Source organism: Coloeus monedula (assembly GCF_965178545.1).
Source record: "Coloeus monedula genome assembly, chromosome: Z".
Classification (NCBI taxonomy): domain Eukaryota; kingdom Metazoa; phylum Chordata; class Aves; order Passeriformes; family Corvidae; genus Coloeus; species Coloeus monedula.
In genome coordinates, this window is record NC_138822.1 from 23,562,099 (window position 1) to 23,584,603 (window position 22,505).

At 40.1% G+C, this 22,505-nt stretch overlaps 1 protein-coding gene across 11 annotated transcripts in view; it reads left to right on the top strand.

Annotated features, from left to right (window-relative positions):
• The window catches only part of MEF2C (myocyte enhancer factor 2C), a 135,905-nt gene extending 125,670 nt beyond the window's left edge, over positions 1-10,235 (top strand). For 10 of the 11 annotated variants that reach the window (XM_082301756.1, XM_082301759.1, XM_082301757.1 and 7 more), the window contains one exon: positions 5,499-10,235. In XM_082301756.1, the coding sequence (XP_082157882.1) occupies positions 5,499-5,820 (322 nt within the window). In that variant the 3' untranslated portion in view covers positions 5,821-10,235. The remainder of the gene's footprint in view (positions 1-5,498) is intronic. The other variant, XM_082301755.1, reaches the window with a different exon arrangement.
• The last annotated feature ends 12,270 nt before the right edge of the window (positions 10,236-22,505 follow it).

A 22,505-nucleotide genomic window follows, 5' to 3' on the forward strand; every position in this document is an offset into this window, starting at 1 on the left:
CTCGCTTGTTAGATATCACTGTATAAACAATCGGTACCATACCAAGGAATGTAATAAGGCTATTTGGTTAGCCAAAAAAAAAAATATAAATTAACTCCTAAACTAACTACATGCCTTTTCAGATATGTCACACATTGTGATCTGTTTCTGATTCATATTGCAGAATGTCAAAGTGTAGTGACTGTGGCTGTGGATTACATTCTGAGTTGCTACTCTTATTACTATTCTTTCAATGATTTGTAAATGAATTCAGCTATGAAAGCTGCTTCACAGGCAGCTCTGAAGAAGTCTTCTATCACTGCAGAAAATCATAAGCCTTTATTTTATTCACTGAGTTCTACATGCAAAAACATTTGTTTTAACTTTTGGATTACTTGATAAACTTGAAATTCTGTAGAATATATTCAGTCCATGTCAACCTGATCTAGAATTTGCAAAAATATTTTTAAAATGAAACAAAATTATAGTCATCTTCACATACTTGAGAAAAAAACATCTAGAAAGGTTTTGACAACACAAATCTCTGTGCTGAGTGAGGTCATACACTGAAATATTTGGCAACTGTGAGATGCCTGTTGTTAACAGTAGGCTACAAAAGCCTGTGGGAAAACAAAGCTAATGGAAGAGACGTTACAGCTCTCCTTCAGGTTTTGTTTTTCACCAAAGTCTAGAGGTGAAAATCAGCTCTGCTTCCTCAATGCATGACAGAAGAATGTGGTTAGTAGTAGAATAAGATAGGTTAGATGTAGTATCTTGCTCCAGATCAGTCCTCAGCAATTTCAGTAGCACTGTCTGAACCATCTTGAAGGTAATTAGAGATCTCTGCAACCTAGCTCTTAGTTCTTCATGCTGACTGTGCAATTTGGAGCCACACTAGTGCTGGTGAGCTAGAGGGTAAATACATGAGTACATGGAGTAGTTCACTTTCACTTTCTGTGCACCTTTTGGCCTTCTGCTGAGCCTGGTGAACAGCATTACAATGTAGAGCCCGTTTAGACATGACTGGGACATTAAAACAAGCCAGACTTTTCAACTTTTTGTGTTAAAAAGCAAAATAGTATTTTCATGGTCTTTTAACTGTATCTACCTCTGGAAAAAATACACATACAAATTCTACTGAAAATCAGTCCCTCCCAAAGCTTTGGGATTTGGCCTGAATATTACGTTGATGTCTCTTACTGCTTATTTAACATGTTCCAAAAAGACTAACAGAAGTTAACTGCTGATAACCAGAAGGGAAATCCTTCTCAAACTTTGTAATAAATTATCAAAATTTTTATGCAAAAATCCAAAGTATGAGAAATCTTCCTAGCCTAAGAGACAACATTTTCATCTAAAAGTAACATCCACAGGTGAAGTTTTCACTTTCCTAAAATATGAATGCAAGCATAGAAACAACATTTAATCTGAAGATGCTTCAATATAGATAATTATTTAAGAGAAGTAAGAGAAGTTTCTCTAAACTTCTACACAGATGAACAAAAAGTTGTCCAAATTCATACATAATATTGACTTGTTCTGTGATCCTTACGCAGCAAGATTATTACTTAGCAATAATTACTTTTGATTAGATAATAACTATATCTAGATATAGGGAAATATTCTCCATTAAACAATTTTTATTGAAAAATTTGGAAACAGTTACATCATGTTTAATGAATTTATATCAGTTCTGACAATTTCCTTGCTTTTAATAAAACCTTATGTATTTCAGATTGAGCCTTCTTTTCTTATGCCACAATTATAAATAAGATGTTCTAGTAATTCATTTTCATGTTATTCTTTGTTTTAAAATTCCTTTTTAAAAAGTGTAAACCTTAACACATGAGAGCTAAACAAAATGTCCTGATACAGAAGTTCTTATTCTGCTTTTACGTTGATCAGAAAAGTATTAAAAAATAAACAAAACCAACTAAAAACCACTTAGCTTTTACCTAAAATAAAAACAGAGAGGAGGGAAGAAGTTGAATCGCTAGTAAGTCAAAAATATCTTCTCCTAGATACAAATTAGCACATAACTAAGGTTACATAAATAAATTTAGCCATGAATTTTCAATGTTCGTTTACATGTATTTATGGGAGAAAATTATATGAAGTAAGGAAATAAACTGATTTAGAGAAGCAAGTGTAGGCATAATAGAAAAGGTGCATGAGGCTCTCTTCCTTCAATAGACCACTTTCTCTCTCTAGAAAACCCTACATTGTCCATGTTCATGTCCTCATCACTTACTCAGACCTGCACTTCTACCTGTGTCATGCTGAGTTTCAATACCAGTTGGAGATTCAAGTAGAAGGAGATGCATACAGAGTTGGCATCATCCCAAGTTCATGGCACCCTGTGCTCCTCCCCACTTCTCACACAGCAGAGCTGCGTTGTTGTTCTGTGTCGAAACCAGATAGGAACCAACATTTCTCCATGTGGCCATCATAATCTGAATAAGCATCGAATTTTAACTACACTGGCCTCAACAGGGACCGCTGTGCCAAGTTAAAACATTAATTTTCTTCATTGTCCCCATAAAATGAAGTGTCTTCCTACCATATGTGGAAAAACGTCATGATGTCAGAATAAGTGGTCTGCCTGGCACCTATTCAGTGCACATAACTATATACAAACCTTTGAAATAATTTTCATTAGTTTCTCAGTAGTTTTTCCATATCCAAGACCTGTTTGTTAACGTAATTATATGAAGCAGCAGTGTAAAATATGCATTGATACATATAAGTGCAAACAGCTGTTTCTACACTCACACACACATATACAGGAAATTAAACCATTTTGCAGCAGACTGAACTCTCATTTCTTATGGCGCAGCTCCCATTCTAAATAGAGGTCAATCTTCTGTTTGGAATACAGATTTATAAACTGCACCTTAGCACCTATTATTTCACCATTCACATGTATGTGTAACACTATGTTTCCCATGTAAGTGACCATTTTAGCTTAGACGAACTTCTCATAAAAATGTTTCAGAAAATGTTAATGAAATATTGCAAATTATAATGAAATAAAAATATATCAAATCACAGAAATACTTTCAGCAGAAAAAGTTTATATTTTGAAAGAAAAAAACGGTGACTCAAAATAAGTGCTACAATTTATTTATATTGTTACAATTTGTTTATATTGCTCTAAATCTCAGAACTTCAGTCTTGACCTGCCAAAATGACTTCTTATCCTTTTTTAAATGTACAGAAAAAAAAGGGGGATTCAAAATTCAAATCAACCTGTAGCATTTATAGAACTGCCTCTAATTTGTATGCCAGGTGATTATGTAATAATGCCGGTGATTCCCAAGGAATCTGTAGAAAAGTCTATAGAGATGCATTCTCATACTCACTTCTGAGGCACTATTAAAAAGGCAATATTCCAGCACAGCAATACCAGCTCTGTATCAATGACACTCAGTTCATCCCTCTAGATCTGTTCCCTTGGGTGCTGTCACACAATAGAATGCTAGTATGTTCCATGTGAACACATTTAACTGAATATAGTTCTTTTTATCTATTTTTATCTTTTTTAATTATCCCCAGCTTTGCAAAGTGGCATGTCATTTGCTCAAATCAAACACTTCTAAATCAAATGCCCAGGCTCCACCATCCTTTATTACAGGACTTTCAGTTTAGCTATAAGCTTGGCATGTAAATTCATGTGTTATCTTATCGTACTAAACTGACAGCCTGTTTACTCAGGTGAAGTCCTAGGATCTCCTAAGCAACACAAAAATAAAGTCACTGGAAATGAAAAGAAAAAAAATGACAGAGATGTATATTGGATTCTCGTTGGATTGTTTTTAACAAATTTTCAGGAAGAATGGAATATTTCACTACGTTGGAATGGCAAAGTCTTATATTTACAGTTTCTTATATGTATTAATTTAATATTTACAGAAACAATACAAAGAAAATATCCTGCTTGAAAAAAGAAAAAGGTTACATGTTTTACTATTGAAGGTTATTATTCATGAACTTCGTAACTTAAGAAAGGGCTTATTGCAGGTTTGAGAAATACATCTGTATAAGACTGAGGGGTTGATGAAAAACTTGGAGGTAGAACATCCTGTTTACTTTATTTTCTAAAAAGATCCATTCATTATTAAACACTGCAGTAATTCCTGATAAAAGAAGATTATATCATTCAATATTGAAGCCTTATAGTTTCATTTTGAATCTGTCAGAAGAAAAAAAATTCATCCAAGTAGTAGTAAATGTTGTTTCAGTAACGCTTAGCTTTCAGTTGATGAGATACCAGGGAAAGTAGAGTATTTCAATAAATGAAAAGACCACACCTAAACTTACCTCTGTCTTCTACATACTTAGAAATTCCTTACAAATCCCAATATTGCATCTTCTTGCATTAAATAATGCCTGCATATCCATTTAGGTTTAAAATCTTGCAAAGCCAAGTGGTCTGTTGCCCTTAATGCCTTCCTACCCCTCTATAAATAAATATGAATAGAAACCTTGAAATGCTGTCTCTAGGGTAATACACTAACTTCAGCTGAGCAAATGGTCCCTGAACTGGAACATAATGGCAACTGCATGTTGAGAATTCTATTTCAATAGTGAAAAGTCAAGTTTTGCCAGGAGGTGGTGCTTTTGTACAAAATATTCTGCAGATGAAAGTAATCTCATTTCTCCCATAGAGATAAAGCATGTTCTCAGTATTCACTCTCGTCCCTACCTGTTTCCTCTTTCCTCTGCCACTACCTGCCCACAAAAATGCACAGGAAAAAAAAAAAAAAAGCTTAGAATAGTTATACGGCCTACCTTTGAAAAAGTTTCAGCATAGCGGTCTGTCTGCTAATATCATCCTTTGAGCCTGGCTTTCCAATGGGCAAGCAGAGTCGTCCTCTATCTTCTCCTATTCCTCTGCTTCCCTTTTGTAGTTTATCTAAATGCATTCTGGATTGAATTATGGATTTACAGATTTAAACCATAAATCATATCTAAATCCTTGCCTGCCTGTGCTATTTTGTTGATGTCAATCCTAGGACCAGTAATTTCGACTTTATTCTGAAAGGTATAAAAATTACCGGACCAGAATTTTTTGTTTCTGTTTTGCATCTGAAGTCACATGTCAAAACAAACCACAATAAAAATAGTTGTGTGCATTCAAATTAATGGGATTAAACCCAGAAGAAAGTCCATGCTTCCCCTGTCTCAGCTAATGCATACACACACACAAGTATTAGTTACACAGAAACCTGCAGGTGGTTCCAACAGTGCAAAGGCTCACCTTCCCAAATTTGTGATGACATTTGATTTAAAAAAAGGAGAGAGATTGAAAGTGAGACCTCTCTCCAAATTGAGGGCTTGTCTGTTGTGGTGCTTTCATCTCCTCGAATTTGTGAATTCTGCTCAGACAACAGTGCCCAAGCTCTCTGCATGTGCTGTTCCTGGCGAGCTTTTACACTGGTGTTTTGTGTGAGTGTTTGTGCATATCTGGGGGCTCCATGCCTCCTCCGTCTGTAACTGGGTTTCCTTTCCTCCTACAGAGCTTGCACTAGCACTCATTTATCTCAGAGTACAAATCTCTCCCTGCCTTCTACTCAAAGCCTCAACATCAAGTCAGAACCTGTTTCTCCTCCTAGAGACCGTACCACCACATCATCGAGATACCAACAGCACACGCGCCATGAGGCGGGGAGATCTCCTGTTGACAGTTTGAGCAGCTGTAGCAGTTCCTATGATGGAAGTGACCGAGAAGATCACCGGAACGAATTCCACTCCCCCATTGGACTCACCAGACCTTCGCCGGACGAAAGGGAAAGCCCCTCTGTCAAGCGCATGCGGCTCTCTGAAGGATGGGCAACATGATAGCATTATTACTATTAGTTGGGGTTTTTTTCTTGCAGTGTGTGTGTGCTATACCTTAACGGGAGGGGGGAGGGGGGAAGGGTCGATATGCATTATATGTGCTGTGTGTGAAAAAAAGTCAGGTACTCTGTTTTGTAAAAGTACTTTTAAATTGCCTCAGTGATGCAGTATAAGGATAAACAGAAATGCTGAGATAAGCTTAGCACTTGAGTTGTACAACAGAACACTTGTACAAAATAGATTTTAAGGCTAACTTCTTTTCACTGTTGTGCTCCCTTGCAAAATGTATGTTACAATAGATAGTGTCATGTTGCAGGTTCAACGTTATTTACATGTAAATAGACAAAATGAAAACATTTGCCAGAAATGGCAGATCTTTACTGAGAGAGAAAGCAGCTGTTATGCAACATATAGAAAATGTACAGATGTTTTGACAGACCCAGAAGTTGGGTGGCCATGAATTGATGCTAGAAAGAGACTGGGTCACCTAACATACTGAAAATGCTCACAAACATGCAGGCATATTTCTGGAGTATGGCACTCAGTTAAAAAGGATCAGACCATTTCAAGAGGCCCATACTTCTAAAAATGTTGAGTTCGAGGGCTGACATATTTAATTTTTAAAATGATGGGTCTGCATCATTTATTAAATAAAAAAAATATAAAAATATGTACATTACATTTTGCTTATTTTCATATTAAAAAGTAAGACAGAGTTTGCAAAGCATTTGTGGCTTTTGTAGTTTCCTTAAGCCAAAATGTGTTCTTTTTTCCTTGATAGCTTTGCTAATCTTTTAAACAGTCCTGAAGAAAAAAACAAAAAGGACTTTTTGTATAGAAAGCACTACCCTAAGCCTTGAGGAACTCCATGCTTTGCTAACCAAGATAACTGTTTTCTCTTTGCATAAGTTTTGTTTTTGAAATGTGTATTTCTAATTATATAAAATATTAAGAATCTTTTTAAAAAAATCTGTGAAATTAACATGCTTGTGTATAGCTTTCTAATATATATAATAATTATGGTAATAGCAAAAGTTTTTGTTCTCTTAATAGTGGGGAATTATATTTGTGCAGTTGCACATTTAACTATTTTCTTTCAGTTTTATTTTACTGGGTATATGTTTTACAGATCAAAGTCAGCTGTTGAAAGACTGATCTGTAAACAATTACACTTTACCCATGGTGTAACAACTTAAATCATTTTAATACAGCATTTTACAATCAGTTGGGTGAACTGCCATCCATTGTATATACTGATTAGTTCTTTCATGCTGTTTTGTGCATTGTAACAAGTTAAGGGCCCTTCTATTTCTTAACGTCCTGCGTATCTTGTAGTTTTCCATGGGTTAAATGACAAAGTGGCGTAACTTGGCCCTCTCATTAATGAAGCTGGTATTCTGCCTGTCAGAATTGAATGTACAGCTTTAACGGCTGTCAGCTACGTGAGCGCAGGTGAATATGTGCTGAAGCAGCAGGGGAGACAAAGGGAGGGATTGGCACAAACATGCCGGTTGTATAGATTCCTCCCCTCTCACAGACATAAAACTCTTAAAGAGATCATCAATTAAAAGGTCATTCAAAACTGGTTGATTTTACACAGCCAATATTGGCCATCTGGTCCTTGGTTCTCATGGACCTCCACACGTCATCTCACAGTGGGCATGTTGTTGAGCAACGCCCCCTGTGTGTTTACACCAGAGCAGGACTTGCTTCAGCACACGACATCCACATTTTCTCCAGCCTCATATTGTTCCTCTGACTAAGATAGCTTGACCAGAGGGAATGTGTCATTTTCAGTCCCTCTTTGTCCCTCTTGTATATTAGAAAAAATGGTATATTCAAGTGTTTCAGTTTAACCTTTCTGTTGGAGGGAAAAAGTGTTTAAGCAAAATGTTAGTGCCATAGTAAAAGTGTAATATTTCTCCTTTTTTCAAGAGTCCTTCTAGGTCTCAACTACATACATTGACATTATGATGAAGAATATAGCTGTGACAGTGAAATGTCAACACAAAATACTTTGAAGTGAAATCCACACTCTTTTTTCCACCTATATATGCAGTTGCTGTGCACTGCTCAGTGATAGAGTGTACCTCTCTGTAGTAGAGAATGATGATCAGACTACAGTGTGCATTAGGACACAGGCTCTTCACTTACCATGACTTTACAGAAGCCTGCCTTACAGGCACTTTCAGCCATGCAGGGGCTATAGCATCATCTGGAAACTCTTTAAGCAGAATACTGTGCTACTAATGTGTCCATCTTATCTCGTGTAGCAAACTGCAGGGTAAACAAAGATACGCATGTTTTAAAAAAAAACAAAAAATAAACAAAAAAAACCAAACCAAACCAAACCAAACAAAAAAAAAGGTAAAATGGGCCCCATAATTAATTTCCAAACACAAAACCCCTGTGTCTGAAACCACTTTCTTCACCCTCAGATTAATCTGTATTCATATTCTCGTCTGAGAATTTTGAACTTTGGTATGTCAAAAATATGCAAATATATCACAAATGTACCTTGTAATTTCAAGAAAAAATACAATTTTATTGGTATCGTAGTAGAAACTTGTCAGTGGGGAAGGGGATTTGGTCTATTGATATATTAAGAATAGCCATATTAAGAGTTTACCTTGCGATTTGCCTCAGCAACACATGAAAAAAATGAAAGGTATCATATTTAATGAAGATGCAGTGTAATATATTACTGCAAGTTACTAAGAAGAAAGTAGCGTGAAAAACATTGCCTGGGCAATTTATATTAACTCTGACAGTGATTTTTTGTATAAACACAAGTAGAACAGAATCACGTGAAAATAAATGCCAGTCAGCCCTCTTGTTCCTGCTGCAGAGGGCAACTAATTTATACTGGCAAAATTGTGGGGGATAATGCATATTTGCAAACTGATCTAATGATAAGAAGCACAACTTTGATTGTGAAGTCACTTTCTGTAAACTATAACTGTCTACCTTTCTTGTTCCTTTATCTGTACCTTACCATTTATTGTATTTGCAAAAGCTAATTTGGGTTTATTGTGTGATTCCTTTGTATTTAAGGAGTTTGGGGCAGAGCCCTGAAAGAGTATTAACATTTACTTTACCTTAACACATGCTATATGATGTTTTAGGCAACATTCTTAATTGCAAGTTCAAACACCTGAAGTGGCATTCTAGACATTTGCAAGTATTGTTATAGCTAAGCTAATCTCTATTAAAAGGTGTTGTCAGTTAGTGTTTAATTGCTGGTGACAATTATATGATATACCTTACCTGCACAACATGTACACTGTATGCATTGAGCCATTCACAGTAAAGCTTTGGTCATTTCAGTGTCTTTCAAAAGTTGTGTTTTATAACAAAATGGCTTATATTTTTCCCAGAAGAGGAATTTAGCAATTTTTAATGACTAATATAAAAACTATCTGTTGTCCTCAGATCTTTTTCAGGTAAAGTTAGCATAAGAATAGAACTCATAGGCTGTTTTCAAGGATGTCAACCCTTTTGTATTGTATGTGTTATCCTATATACCCTCTTTTATCTGTAGTCTAACAGCTGTTTTGTTTTCCTTCTTCCTTCACCTTGAAGGTAAACGCTTTGTAATTTTTTAAAAGCCACTTGAAACCTCAATAAAGGCTGTTGCCTAAACATGGCATACTTCATCTGTTCCCGTTTGTGCCATCTGCTGTGATGTCATCAGTTACATGGCATTAATTTCCTGCCACTACAGGTCTCTTGAAGGACTGATGGAACATTGGTGTCTGTTAGAATGCTTCAGACTGTAGATGTAATAAAAGGCTTTTGTTAATATATTTTAACCAAAGATGTGGAGCAATCCAAGCTTTGAGACACAGGCTTTCTGCATCAAAAATATCCATTTGATTATTTTCATAATCACGTGTTGCATTTCTACCTTCCCTTCTCATACCTCAGACTGATCCATACCTCAGTTTGATTCAAAAAAAGGTCAGTTAAATAAGTAATTTTTAAAAAAATTACAAATTAAAAATGCAGTACTAGAGTCTTTTGTGTATTTAATATCAGACCTGGGTTACTGCAGGCATTACACTTGGATTGCTTCAGATGGTTTGTTGTATCCTTTTTTTCTTTTTTTCTTCTCTTTCATGGGGATTTGCTTCCATAAAACAATGGTGATAAAAAAATAGCTTGTAAATGGGAGCATACAAGCATTTGCAACAAATATTAAAGTAGAGGCTCACAGCGGCATAAGCTGGACTTTGTCGCCACTAGATGACAAGATGTTATAACTAAGTTAAACCACATCTGTGTATCTCAAGGGACTTAATTCAGCTGTCTGTAGTGAACAAAAATGGGAAAATTTCAAAAGATTCTCCTGCTGGAAATAAGGTATAATTTGTATTTTGCAGACAAATCAGTAAAGTTACTGGCTTTCTTAGTGATATGGTGTCTGTTGTGCATTTTTTTATTAATTTAAATAGTGTTCAGTTTTCACTGTTTTGAATTGTAACACATGAAAGAATCAGCACTTTAACTACCAGCAGCTGCCTCGAGGTCCCTTACCAATTATTTGTGCTTGCTTAGAAAGCTAAGCAATGTTTTCTGGCACACATCACCCCACCAGAGAAACTCCATCACTCCTCTGGAGTCAGTGTCATTAGGAATCAGGCCATCTGAATCTGTCCTTGACATCTGACTAGCAGAGGAGCTTGATGAAATAATGCCTGGCTTTCAGGTGCTTAGTTACTGAAAAGGAATCTAAACTCCCACATGTCCTGTGAATTATATCCATGGGGACAACCATGCAAAAACCCTATAAAAAATGCATGTTCTGTGTAAAAATAATATATCATTGGATCTATTATTGTCTAAAAAACCTGCATAAGGACTGTGTCAGAATTAATCTATTCACCTTTCTATACTTTTTTCTGGGAGTTTTTGTTTGTTTGTTTGTTTGTTTGTTTGTGGGGAGTTACAGGGGGGTTTTCATACTAATATTTATATTTTCAGAATAAAATAATCACTTTATTTCAAAAAGATGCAGTTTTATGCCAGAAGCAGACAACCTATTACAAAGTTAAGGTGCTTGGTGAATGGGACAGTTTCAAAAATAACTTTACAAAGCCTAGTTCCTAAATATGTCTATGAAAGAAAACAACTGTGCTGTGTTGTTCCTTTTCACAACAATTTCATTTAGGAGAAATACTGCTAGTATTGCAGTGTTGGGCTACCAATGGCCTAGCAATTGGCCTAGCAATGAGATGTTAAAACTAAGATTAAATGTCATTTGTTTTACTACATATTATATTTTGCTCAAGTAAATTCCTTTATGTCATCATTGGCCAGGATTAACAAAATATTTCTGAAAATGTAGTTGGCTTAAAAAATTTATCTGGGAGTCATCTTGCAGTCATCTGTGTGATTAATACTGATAATGCTATACCTGCATTGGAAAAGAAATTACTTAGAAAATAGAGTCTGTTATGTACTTTGTTGTGTTATTTATTGCTCTGGAAAAAAATAAGCATAAACATACTGACTACTTTGCTGTAAATACTATGAACCATATTTATAAATAATTTTTTAAATTATGTTGCAATGGGAGGTGGGGGGAGAGTCAACAATTCTTTAAATCAGCTTTCTCACTTTAGGTTCACATATGTCATCCTAAAAAGCAATTGTGAAGTGTACAGTCTGAGATAATAACTAAGAGGCATACATCTTCCACCCAGAGCGTTTGCTTTACCTGAAAATTCCTTTCTTCTTTTCTTTAGCGAAAATCAACATAGCATCTTTGTAGAACTGGGAAACTATGCTGAGACAGTTGTTGCATACGTCACATTAAGGAGAGCAAGCCAGCAATGTGACTCATTCATACCTAACCCTTTCTCAAACACAATGCTTGCATTTCCAGAGGTAAAATACTGGGAGTGAGAGAATCCAAAGAACAGCAAGGAGGAATTATTTTAAAACAATCAGATCATTAAGTCTATAAGCAGCAAAAAGATATTGTTCATGTCTCTACTGACAGACATAGCCTATTCCTCATTAATTCAGTGGAAATTTACCAATGCAGCAAGGTTTTACCTGCTCCATCTAAACTGGTGCATGGAACTCCAGTTTTCTGGAGTCCCTGATTTTGGGACATTCAGACTGCTTAGCCTTACGACTACATTTTTTTTTATTCATGCATTGTACTTAATGCTTTACAGTAAGTATTGAGAGTGTCTGCAATAGGTAAATCTATACTGCATTCTCCGCAGTCCATGTAGACTCATCCAAGATAATTCTGTTGTGAGCAGATATTTTGGTTAACAGTAGTCTTTCTACTGATGAAGGTATTTCTTTCTCCTCTTCCAGCAGCTACTGTAGCAAGCTTTTGTTCCATTCTGCATCCCCTTGATTCCTAAAGATACTTGAAGGCTAACATGAGAATACTTGAACTTGAATGGAGTACATTGCTTGTGAAAGCTGCAAAGTGTGCTGTTCTAATTGTCCTTTCTACCCTCTTCCGGCTTTGTGCTTCTGTCTGTGGTTCATTTGTAGTCTGCCCTAAGTTTTCAGCTTGAAGTATCTGTCTCTATTTATCAGGACAATGATCTATAAGTTCTTTCAAGTTACAAAATGTTGCATCCTTCTGGGGGCAGGGATTGATCACCATTAGTTGTGAAGGTTTTACGTCTTTGACCAAAGAAATGAAATGATGTAATAGAAGATCTAACTGGGCAGGAAAAACTTAGAAGTGATAAAACTTAGTGTGTTTTCATGATAAACATAATTGGTGTAAATCATTATTTTGTTTTGGCAGACATTACTTAGATAATTATTTTCTGTAGAGTTGCTCAGGATAGGGTTTTCAGTCTCACAATGAAAATGCAGCATCCTGTGGGGCCCAAGTCACTTTTTTGCAACCCTTTACACTATGGTAACATTTTTTTATGGCAGTGAGAGCTAGAAAATACCACTATGACATCCTTTACCGTTGCATTTTACAGTGGGAAATCTTGACCTAATACATACTACTCTGTCTGTTCTGAATACAGAACAAGATGGGCAGGAGACAAATTTGCTTGAAAGGAGAACACATATATCCAAAGAAACCGTCAGACAGCAGATTCACAAGGCCATATGATGACCAGTGTTATGTGTAATTAAGCAGTAGGATTTTTGGCCATAAAAGATTCTGAAAGTAAACATCCTGGGTAAGTTCATAATGGGTTTGCTAATTTAAGAGGGCATAGTTCCAATTGTCTTATTAAGCATGATGATACCCTTACCAGCAAAAGCAAAGGAAGACTTTCCATGGCTTATTTTTTGAAAATAAGAAGCATTCTAGGGAACAATTCATGTATGCTTTTTGTGTGTGTGTGTGTTCTTCCCCTGGAAAATCCCCTACAGACTGCTGTAAGGGAGAAGGTAATGAGATAAGTGGACTTTTGATGTGATCCCATGTGGCAGTTCTTGTGTCTAGACATCACATTATATAACCATCCTAATTTTCCCTGCAAACCCTTTTTTTTCAGATTATGCATATTGATTTTAAGTGCTGGAAATTAATACAGTACAGATGAAGCACACATCATCAGCCAAGAGCTAAACCTGTCACCTAGCATGGCTTTGCTTTTGCAGGAACTCTGGGGGGAAAAAGAGAATTTATGACCTTTGAAAGAGGGGGCAGGCAACTGAAGAAGAATACAAGATGTTAGGTCATGTAGAGAGAAAATTAGAAAGGAAAAAGCTCAATTAGAATTCAATCTGGTCAATCACTGGTGTGAAAGATGTAAAAAAAGTGTTTTTATAATACATCAGAGACAAAAGGAGAGCCAAAGAAAATGCTTTACTGAACACAGCAGGGGACCATGTCAGCAAGGACAAGGTAAAGGCTGAAGTACTTAATGCCTTCTTTGCCTCAATCTTTAACAGTAAGACCTGTTATTCTTAGGGAAACCTGACCCCCGAACTTCTAGACAGGGAGCAGAATAGTCCCCCTGTAATCCAAGAGAAAATAGTTAGTGACCTGCTGAGCCATTTAGACACTCATAAGTCTCTGGGACTGGATAGGATTCATCCAACGGTACAGAGGGAGCTGGCAGAAAAGCCTTGTCAAGGCATTCTCCATCTTTTATATTCTGTCTTGGTTAACTGGGAAGCTCCCAGATGACCTCAGTTTGGCCAATGTGATCTACATCTCCAGGAAGAGCTGGAAAGACCTGAGGAACTTCTGGCCTGTCAGCCTGACCTCTGTGTCCAGCAGCATTATGGAGCAAACCACTCAAGTGTGATCACTCATCACCTACCAGACAACCAGGGGATCAGCAGAAGGAGTTTATGAAAGGCAGGTCCTTCCTGACCAACCTGATCTCCTTTTGTTACCATGTTACTTACCTGATGAATGAAAGGAAAGCTAAGGATGTTGTCTACATGGACACAGCAAAGTCTTTGAACTGTGTCTTATGGCATTCTCCTTGAAAAGCTGTCAGGCCACAGCTTGGACAGCTGCACTCTTTGTTGGGTTAAGAACTGGCTGGATGGCCGGGCCCAGAGAATGGCGGTGAATGGTGCTGCACCCTGGCTGCTGGTCACCAGTGGTGTTCCCCAGGTCTCAGTATTGGGGCCAGTCCCGTTAATTATTATTGATGATCTGGAAAAAGGGACTGAGTCCACACTCAGAAAGTATGAAACTAAATTGGGTGGGAGTGTTGATCTGCTGGAGGGTAGGAAAGCTCTGAAGATGGATCTGGACAGGCTGAACTGATGGACTGATGGACAGAGGCCAATGGTATGAGCTTCAACAAGGCCAAGTGACATGTCCTGCACTTCAGCTACAATAACCCCATGCAGTGCTATAGGATGGGGAAAGAGTGGCTGGGAAGCTGCCTGATGGGAAAGGACCTGGGAGTGCTAGTCAACAGATAGCAGGACAGACTGAGTTTTACCCAGGAGGCCAAGAAGGCCAAAGGCACCCTGGCTTGTATCAGCAACAGTGTGGCCAGGAGGATCAGGGCAGTGACTGTCTCAGCACTGGTGAGGCCACGCCTTGAGTGCTGCGTCCGTTTCTGGACCCTTCACTTCAATAAAATCATTGTGGTGCTGGAGTGAATCCAGAGAAGGGTAATGAAGCTGGAGAAGGTCTAAAGGGTAAGTCATATGAGGACTGGCTGAGGGAGCTGGGGTTTTCAGCCTGGAGAAAAGGAGACTCAGGAGTAACCTTATCACTCTACAACTCCCTGAAAGGAGGTTGTAGCTAGGTGGGGCTCAGTCTCTTCTCCCAGGCAACCAAAGTAAGGACAAGAGGAAATGGCATCAAGGTGTGTCAGGGTAGATTCGGGTTGGACACCAGGAAGAACTTCTTCACAAAAAAGGGTTGTTAAACATTGGAACAGGCTGCCCTGGGAGGTGGTGGAGTCACAATCCCTAAAGGTATTCATGAAACAATTGAACTTAGTGCCATGGTTTAGTTGACAAGGTGGTGATGACAGAAAGGCTGGATTCAATCATCTTGGAGGTCTTTTCAAACCTAAATGAATCTGTGAATCTGTGCTTTTCCAGTATTGTGCAGTATACCCAGTTGGCTTAAGTGTAAACATGCAACTGTTTATTTATTCCACAGCAGCCAGGGAAAAATGAGTAACTGCATAAATTATAGACACAAGGGTACAGTTAAGGATGCATGATTGATAGAATTAACATGCACATGCAGGAATGAGAAAATATCAGTGTGTAAGTATAGAGAGGGGAAGTGAAAACAAAGTGATGACATGAATGCAAACATGGGTCTGTAATTTCACAAACCTGCTGTTCAACTACCTACCAGAATTTTGCTGAAAAGATGGATTTGTAGTCGTCTGCACAGTGCCAGGTACAAAACTGCTCTCACCATGAAAAGGTTGCTTGCATGTGTAAATATGCCAGTATTAGTCATCAAACTTTAATTAATAAATCACATATACACAAGCAACAAACAATGAAATATTTTTTCAGTCAGAGTACCCAGTTACACAGAAAATGTCACGAAACGACATTATCAGCAAGTATACTCTGTGTGCTCATGTCAGAGCTTAAGACTGCTTTTGAAACTAGCCCATCAGACCAGCATGTGAATGGATAGGCTGGATTAGACATCCTGTGCAGACTTTGTTTACAGTATCTAGACTGACCAGTTTAACAAGGATGCTGTAGTTTAATCAGAATTAGAGTACTAAGTGCAGAAACCCCTGAGCAAAATTCCACAGATATATTACATGGATCAAAATCAAAGGCTGTTGGATGATGTTTTCTATTGCCGCTAATATCTCTGCATGTAGACTGGGATATTTTCAGAGTTTCCTAAAATGTTTTTATATCTCTGAGACAGTGAACTAATCAAGTTTAGTTATAGTCTAACCATGAAATCATTTAGTGAGGGTAATATAGCAGCTCATGAGAAATGATCATGACAGATGCAGTATAAATATAACAATCATTTTTTAAAACCTCTCCTATATTACCTTAGCATGCAGAGGCAGAGGCTGAGCCAAACACAACCTCCTGCAATGACTTCTTTGCTATTTATATCCCTCGAATATTAACAGAACAATTCAGTCTACCAAATTGTTCAATTCTTGCAGAAAAACAGACTTTGTCCCAAGGTAGAAGACAGATAGAAGAAGACAGCTGGACAAATGAAAAGCATACAAGAAAAGCAAATAGCTTGCGAACACCATTCCAGCGCCCTCTTTCTGAAATGTTTGAAATTTCAGCTGTTCTAAATTTGAATGGTCAAAAAGAGAAGTTACATTTAAACAGTGGTAAAATTAATCCTGACTGAGCTTTTCACATGTCATTGTGGGTGTCCCTCACAAGTGTAAATAGCAATTGGTAGGGAGTTTGCAGAACTGCAGATCAACCTGCAAATAGAGCAATGACAGTTACCAGTGCAATGACTTCTAATCCCCTTTAAAAGGTTAAAGGACCTTGAACAGAGGAAGAACAGTGGCTCAAGGTTTTAAGGTTTTCAGAACAAAAATGACTGATCAGCAAACTTCTGAATGTAGCCCAGGAATTATGTACCCTGCCTCCTGAAAACACAGGTAATTTCTCCAATCAAGTGTTTGGGGTTGATTCACTCTACATCTTCAGGAAGAAATGTGGATATACTTCAAGTGTATTATGGTTTGGTACAATTTTCAGGACTTTTCTTCTTCCAACATGCAACAGATACCTATCAATCACCTCCTGATATTTTCATGGACATTTCTTTCTACTGCTGATCTTTCTGAGCCTCACACTTCTTAAATAGCAGATGAATCCTGAGTCAGTGTATTAAATATCTAATATTTCCTCTCTTTAATTCTTTTTATTGTAAGAGTTTTTCAGGACACTGAAAAATACAGACAAAACCCATCTTATGTTAGTATGGCTCAGAGAAAACAAAATTCTTTCTGCCTCAGAAATCTGTGAGACAAACAGTAGCTTTTGAAACAACTGAACTGTTGTTTTAGGGAAAAGTATCCACAGGGAAGCCACAGAAAAACAGATGCTCCAGCAACTTGTATAGCCAATGAAGGCAATGCCATAACACACTTTCAGCTGTCCCTCTCTCCACTTTCCTGATGGGGAAAGAGTTAGGGTTAGGATTAGGGTTAGGATTAGGTTTAGAGTTAGGGTTAGGGTTGCTCAGCCTGGAAGATGCTGGAATGCGAAAAGTCTCTTCCTGTCCCCTGCCCCATTGTGCTGTACTGTAGATTTTCCCTTGATTGAATCATAAAATCATTTAGGCTGGAAAAGGCCTCTAAGGATGCCAGGTCCGGCCCCTAACTCTTCATTGCCAAGTCCACTATTAATCCACCTCCCCAGATGCCACATTGACACATATGTTAAGTCCCTCCAGGGTTGTTGACTCTACCACTTCCCTGGGCAACCTCTTCCAGGATTTGACATCCCTTTTAATAAGAAAATTTTTCCTAATATTCCAATCTAAACCTTCTGTGGCATAACTTTAGGCTATTTCCTCTCATCCTGTCATTGGTTTTCTGGGAGAAGAGACCATACAAGCTCTTTCAAGACATATCTAGAGAGTGACAAGGTTCCATATGAGCCTCCTTTTCTCTAGATTGAGCCCCCTGCAATTCCCTCAGCTGCTCCCCATCAGACTTGTGCTCCAGACCCTTTCCCAGTTCCATGGACCTTCTCTGGACTTACTGAAGAACCTCAATGTCTTTTGGGTCGTGAGGTGACCAAAAATGAACTCAGCACTCGAGGTGCACCTCACCAGTGCCCAGTACAGGGGAACAATCTCTGTCTTGGTTCTGCTTGCCACACTAGGTCTGACCCAAGCTAGGAAGCCATTGGCTTTCTTGGCCACTTGGGCCCACACTGGCTCATGTTCAGCCACTGTCAACTAACGCAACCGGGGGCTTGTAATCACAAGCCCCAGCATGCCCTCGGGCAGAGGGGATGCAGCATTAGCCTCCACAACTTCCTCGCTGGATGGCTCAGTGGAATCAGCGCGGGATGGGTGCGTGCACTGGCTCCTCCTCAGAGGAAACACGTCAGGCAGCCAGTGGAATAGGCTCGCATTAGCCCGGAGGCAAAGAAGGCGGGAGGGGCTTCTGGTGTCAGTTCCAACAGGTTTATTTGCAGGAGGATCCAGGAACCAGCGAAGCCCCGAGGAGACACGGGCTAGCCCCTTTATGGGGGGGTGGAGTAAGGCAGGGAAAGAGAAAACAACCAATGGGGTACAAGCAGAGGGGAGGATACAATTTTTCAGAACAAATGGGGAAAACAGGGAGGCAGGAGTCATAACAGGGAACCAATTAATAACTAAAAAAGGGAGAACTTTCTGGAACAGGGGGAGGTAATTTAGGATTGGGAGCCACCCAGGGGGAGGTAACCTAGATCTCAGTGATCTCTTCTGGTGACTGACATTTGATGATTTCAGCCCGAGACCAGGCTGACCCACCCCAACATCTCCCCCTTCTTTATTACATTGAAATGAGGGGAAAGGCTTAAGGGATTTCAAAACCAAACACTTAAAAATGGGAAGGGCTAATAAAATTAACTCCATAAAGAAACCCCATACAATGTCCTTGATAATTGAAGGAATCCAGCCACTGGAGCTCCCAGTGTACAGGAGGAGCTGCAGCAGCAGGTGGGACAGCAGCATGTAAGATGTCATCACGCAGTTATGGGAGATAACTTTAGGGACAGTGTAACATAAATAAAATTAATACAAATACAATTAACTTAAATAACAATGGCTCCCTTGGACTCCCCCTCTTTCAAAACAAAGGGCCACTTAGGGGAGGGAAACACAGAGAAGGTGGGAAAGGGAATGTTTGTTTTGCAGGCCTGGAGGAGGAGTCTTTTTTTCCAGGTGGCTTGGTTTTTCTTCTTTTCCAGACTGTGGCAGCTTCTTTTCTTTGCCTGGCTTCTGCAGGTGGTTTCAAAAAGGGTTTGATCCACTTCCCAGGGATCCATCTTGGACCCTCTGGGGTGGAAACACACCCATAGCCTCTACCGTGGGTGACTAGGGGGTATGGGCCACGTATCTGTAAAGTGTCAGGGTCCTTTATTAGGACCTTAGGTCTCTCAGTCAGTTTATGTTTGGCAGAGTTTGTGTAGTGTCTCAGGATGGGAGGATCAGGTTCCTCATAGGAACAGTTTAAAAAGTTCAAAGTGAACAACACTTCGGATAGTCTTATGGTGGGGGCAGAGATCTCATTGCCACCCTTTTGTTGTTCTAGCAGTCTTTTTAGTGTCTGATGTTTCCTCTCCACAATGGCTTGGCCTGTGGGTGAGTGAGGGATGCCAGTGATGTGATCCACACCCCACTCACTCATGAATCTGTTCAACTCTGCAGAGGTGTACACAGGGCCATTGTCAGTTTTTAATTTATTTGGTGTCCCCAACACAGTGAAGGCGTGTACTAGGTGGTTGATGACATCTTTGGCCCTCTCCCCATGGTGGGCTGAGGCAAAGGTTGCACCAGAAAAGGTATCCACTGAAACGTGAATATATTTCTGGCGGCCAAATTGGGGGAAGTGGGTGACATCTGTTTGCCATACCTCGCAACTGCCTAGGCCTCAGGGGTTAACCCCCTGATCTAACGATGGAAGCTGATGTTTTTGGCAGTTGGGGCATGTCACCACAATGGCTTTTGCCTGATCTCTAGTGAGGTGGAACATCCGGACAAGAGCTGGAGCATTTTGATGGAACATTGCATGGCTCAGCTGGGCTTGCTGGAATCTGTTAGGCAGATTCGCTAACTCGATGGGCATAGCTAGGGCAGCTGCTCTCCTGTTCCCTTCGGCAATAAATCCTGGCAGGTCAGTGTGTGACCTCACATGCATTACGTAAAAGGTTTGCTTTCGGTGGGAGACAATTTGGATTAGCTTTGAAAGCAAGTTAGAGATTTTTGGATTTGCCACCTCTCTGAGCGATGCTCTTTCTGCTCTGGACACCACTCCGGCTCCATATGCAGAATCTGTTACCAAATTAAAAGGTTCGTTGAACCGCTCAAATGCTCTGACCACTGCAGCAAGCTCTGCAACCTGCGGTGATCCTTCGACCACCTGCACATCAGACTCCCACTTCTGAGTGCAAGGATTCCTCCAAGCGATGACAGACTTGTGAGATGCCCCAGAACCATCTGTAAAGATCGTCAGGGCATTGAGGGGTTCACGACTCTGAATTTCTTTTGGAATTAATTTAAAGGCCGAATTGAACAATTTGTGTTTCAGGTTGTGAGCCGATATTTGTCCCGAATAACTATCAAAGGCAAATTGGAGATAATTGTTGTTTTGAAGGAGATGGTCCAGTGCATTAGTTGATAGTGGCAGGTAAACACATGTGAAATCACACCCTGCAAGGGTACGGAGGCGAGACCTAGCCTTTATCACCAACTGAGCTCCTGTGGCGTGGTAATACTTTTGGAAGGCTGGTGTGAGAGGAAAACCCACTCAATAATCAGAAGGGGATCCCTCTGCACCTCGTCCCACTGGAAAACCAGCCCATGGAGGTATGGCATTTTCCCCAACACTATGAACTGAAAGGGCAGACCTGGGGCATAACGATGGGCTTGGCAAGATGACAGCACCTCCTGGACTTTGATGAGGGAGTTTCTTGCCTCTTCTGTCAACTGCCTCGGAGATTTGAGATCCTCATTCCCACAAAGCAGGTTGAACAGAGGCGCAAGGTCCTCAGTCATCAGTCCCAGGAGCTGCCTCACCCAGTTGATGGACCCGCAGAGTTGATGGAGTTCCTGCAGAGTCTTGGGGTTATCATTGATCTTTAATGGTTGGAGCACCACTGTCTGCTCCTCTATTTTGAGTCCTAGATATTTAAAAGGTGAGGTCTTCTGGAACTTTTCAGGATGGATTTCGAATCCATCAGCCTCTAAAGCCCTGATTACCTCCCCCAGAGTCCAGTCCAGGTACTGCTGCGTGGGCGCACACACCAAAACATCGTCCATGTAGTGTAGGAACACAGCTCTAACTGCCTTTTTCCGGACAGGGGACAGAAGGTGAGCGACATACCACTGGCAGATGGTGGGCGAGTTTTTCATGCCTTGCGGCAGAACTTGCCACTGGTAGCACTGCATGGGAGCCTCCCGGTTGAGGGAAGGCACCGAAAAGGCAAACCGGGGTGCATCGTCCAGATGCAGGGGGATATGGAAGAAGCAGTCCTTGATGTCTATGACTGCTAGCTTCCACTGCCTAGGGAGCATAGAGGGTGATGGCATTCCGGGCTGCAGGGGTCCCATGTCCTCCATGACCTCATTAATTTTCCGCAGGTGGTGAAGGAGTCTCCACTTGTCTGTCCCCAGCTTCCGGATCACAAAGACCGGGGAATTCCAAGCGCTGTTGGAAGGCTCAATGTTCCCCTTCCCCAGCTGCTCCTCCACGAATGCAGCGAGCACTCTCAATTGGTGTGTTTTTAAAGGCCACTGATCCACCCAGACCCTTTTATTAGTGAGCCAATTCAATTTCTGGGTGGGGCGCTCCACAGTGGCCCCTACTAAAAATCCCAGGGTTGAGATGGGATCTCAACCCGGGCTCCCCACTGGGACATGAGATCCCTGCCCCACAATGTAAACCCAGAGTCAATAACAAATGGACGGACTGTTGCAATCCGCCCCTCTGGACCCTCAATCTGGACAAGAGTCCTCCTTCTATGGGCAGCCACGGATCCTCCCACACCCGTAACAACACCTTCTGCCAGCTGCAACCCCCAATGTGACAGCCAGTTGTTGGAGGCGATGACCATCACGTCTGCCCCCATGTCCATCATCCCTGCTAGGCTGATGTCTGAGCCCTGGCATGAAATCTTGCAGCTTAGCATTGGCTTGTCCTCCCCTACTACCTCAGCCCAGAAGACAAATGGGTTGTAGTTTTCTGGTGAACTTCTGGGCATGAGGATGGCCTGGGTGAGAACCTGGCCAGCTGCAAGAAAGAAAGGTGGGTTAATACATTGGATGTTAATTGTAAAGAGTCCTTGTGATCCTACTTGAACGATCTCTGGTGTTATTGAGATCTCTGGTGGTGTACACATGGTGTCTCTTATAACAAACAAGCAGCAGTCTTCCAATCCTTCGCAGCTCACGAGGACCCATCGAGGTGTGATAGAGTCCATCGTGGTTGCAGTAGTGGTAGTCAAAGTCTTTCTGGTTGCTGCTTCTTTATTTATGTCGTCACGTGGGACCACAGATCCATGCTGGGTCCTCAGTTTCCCGG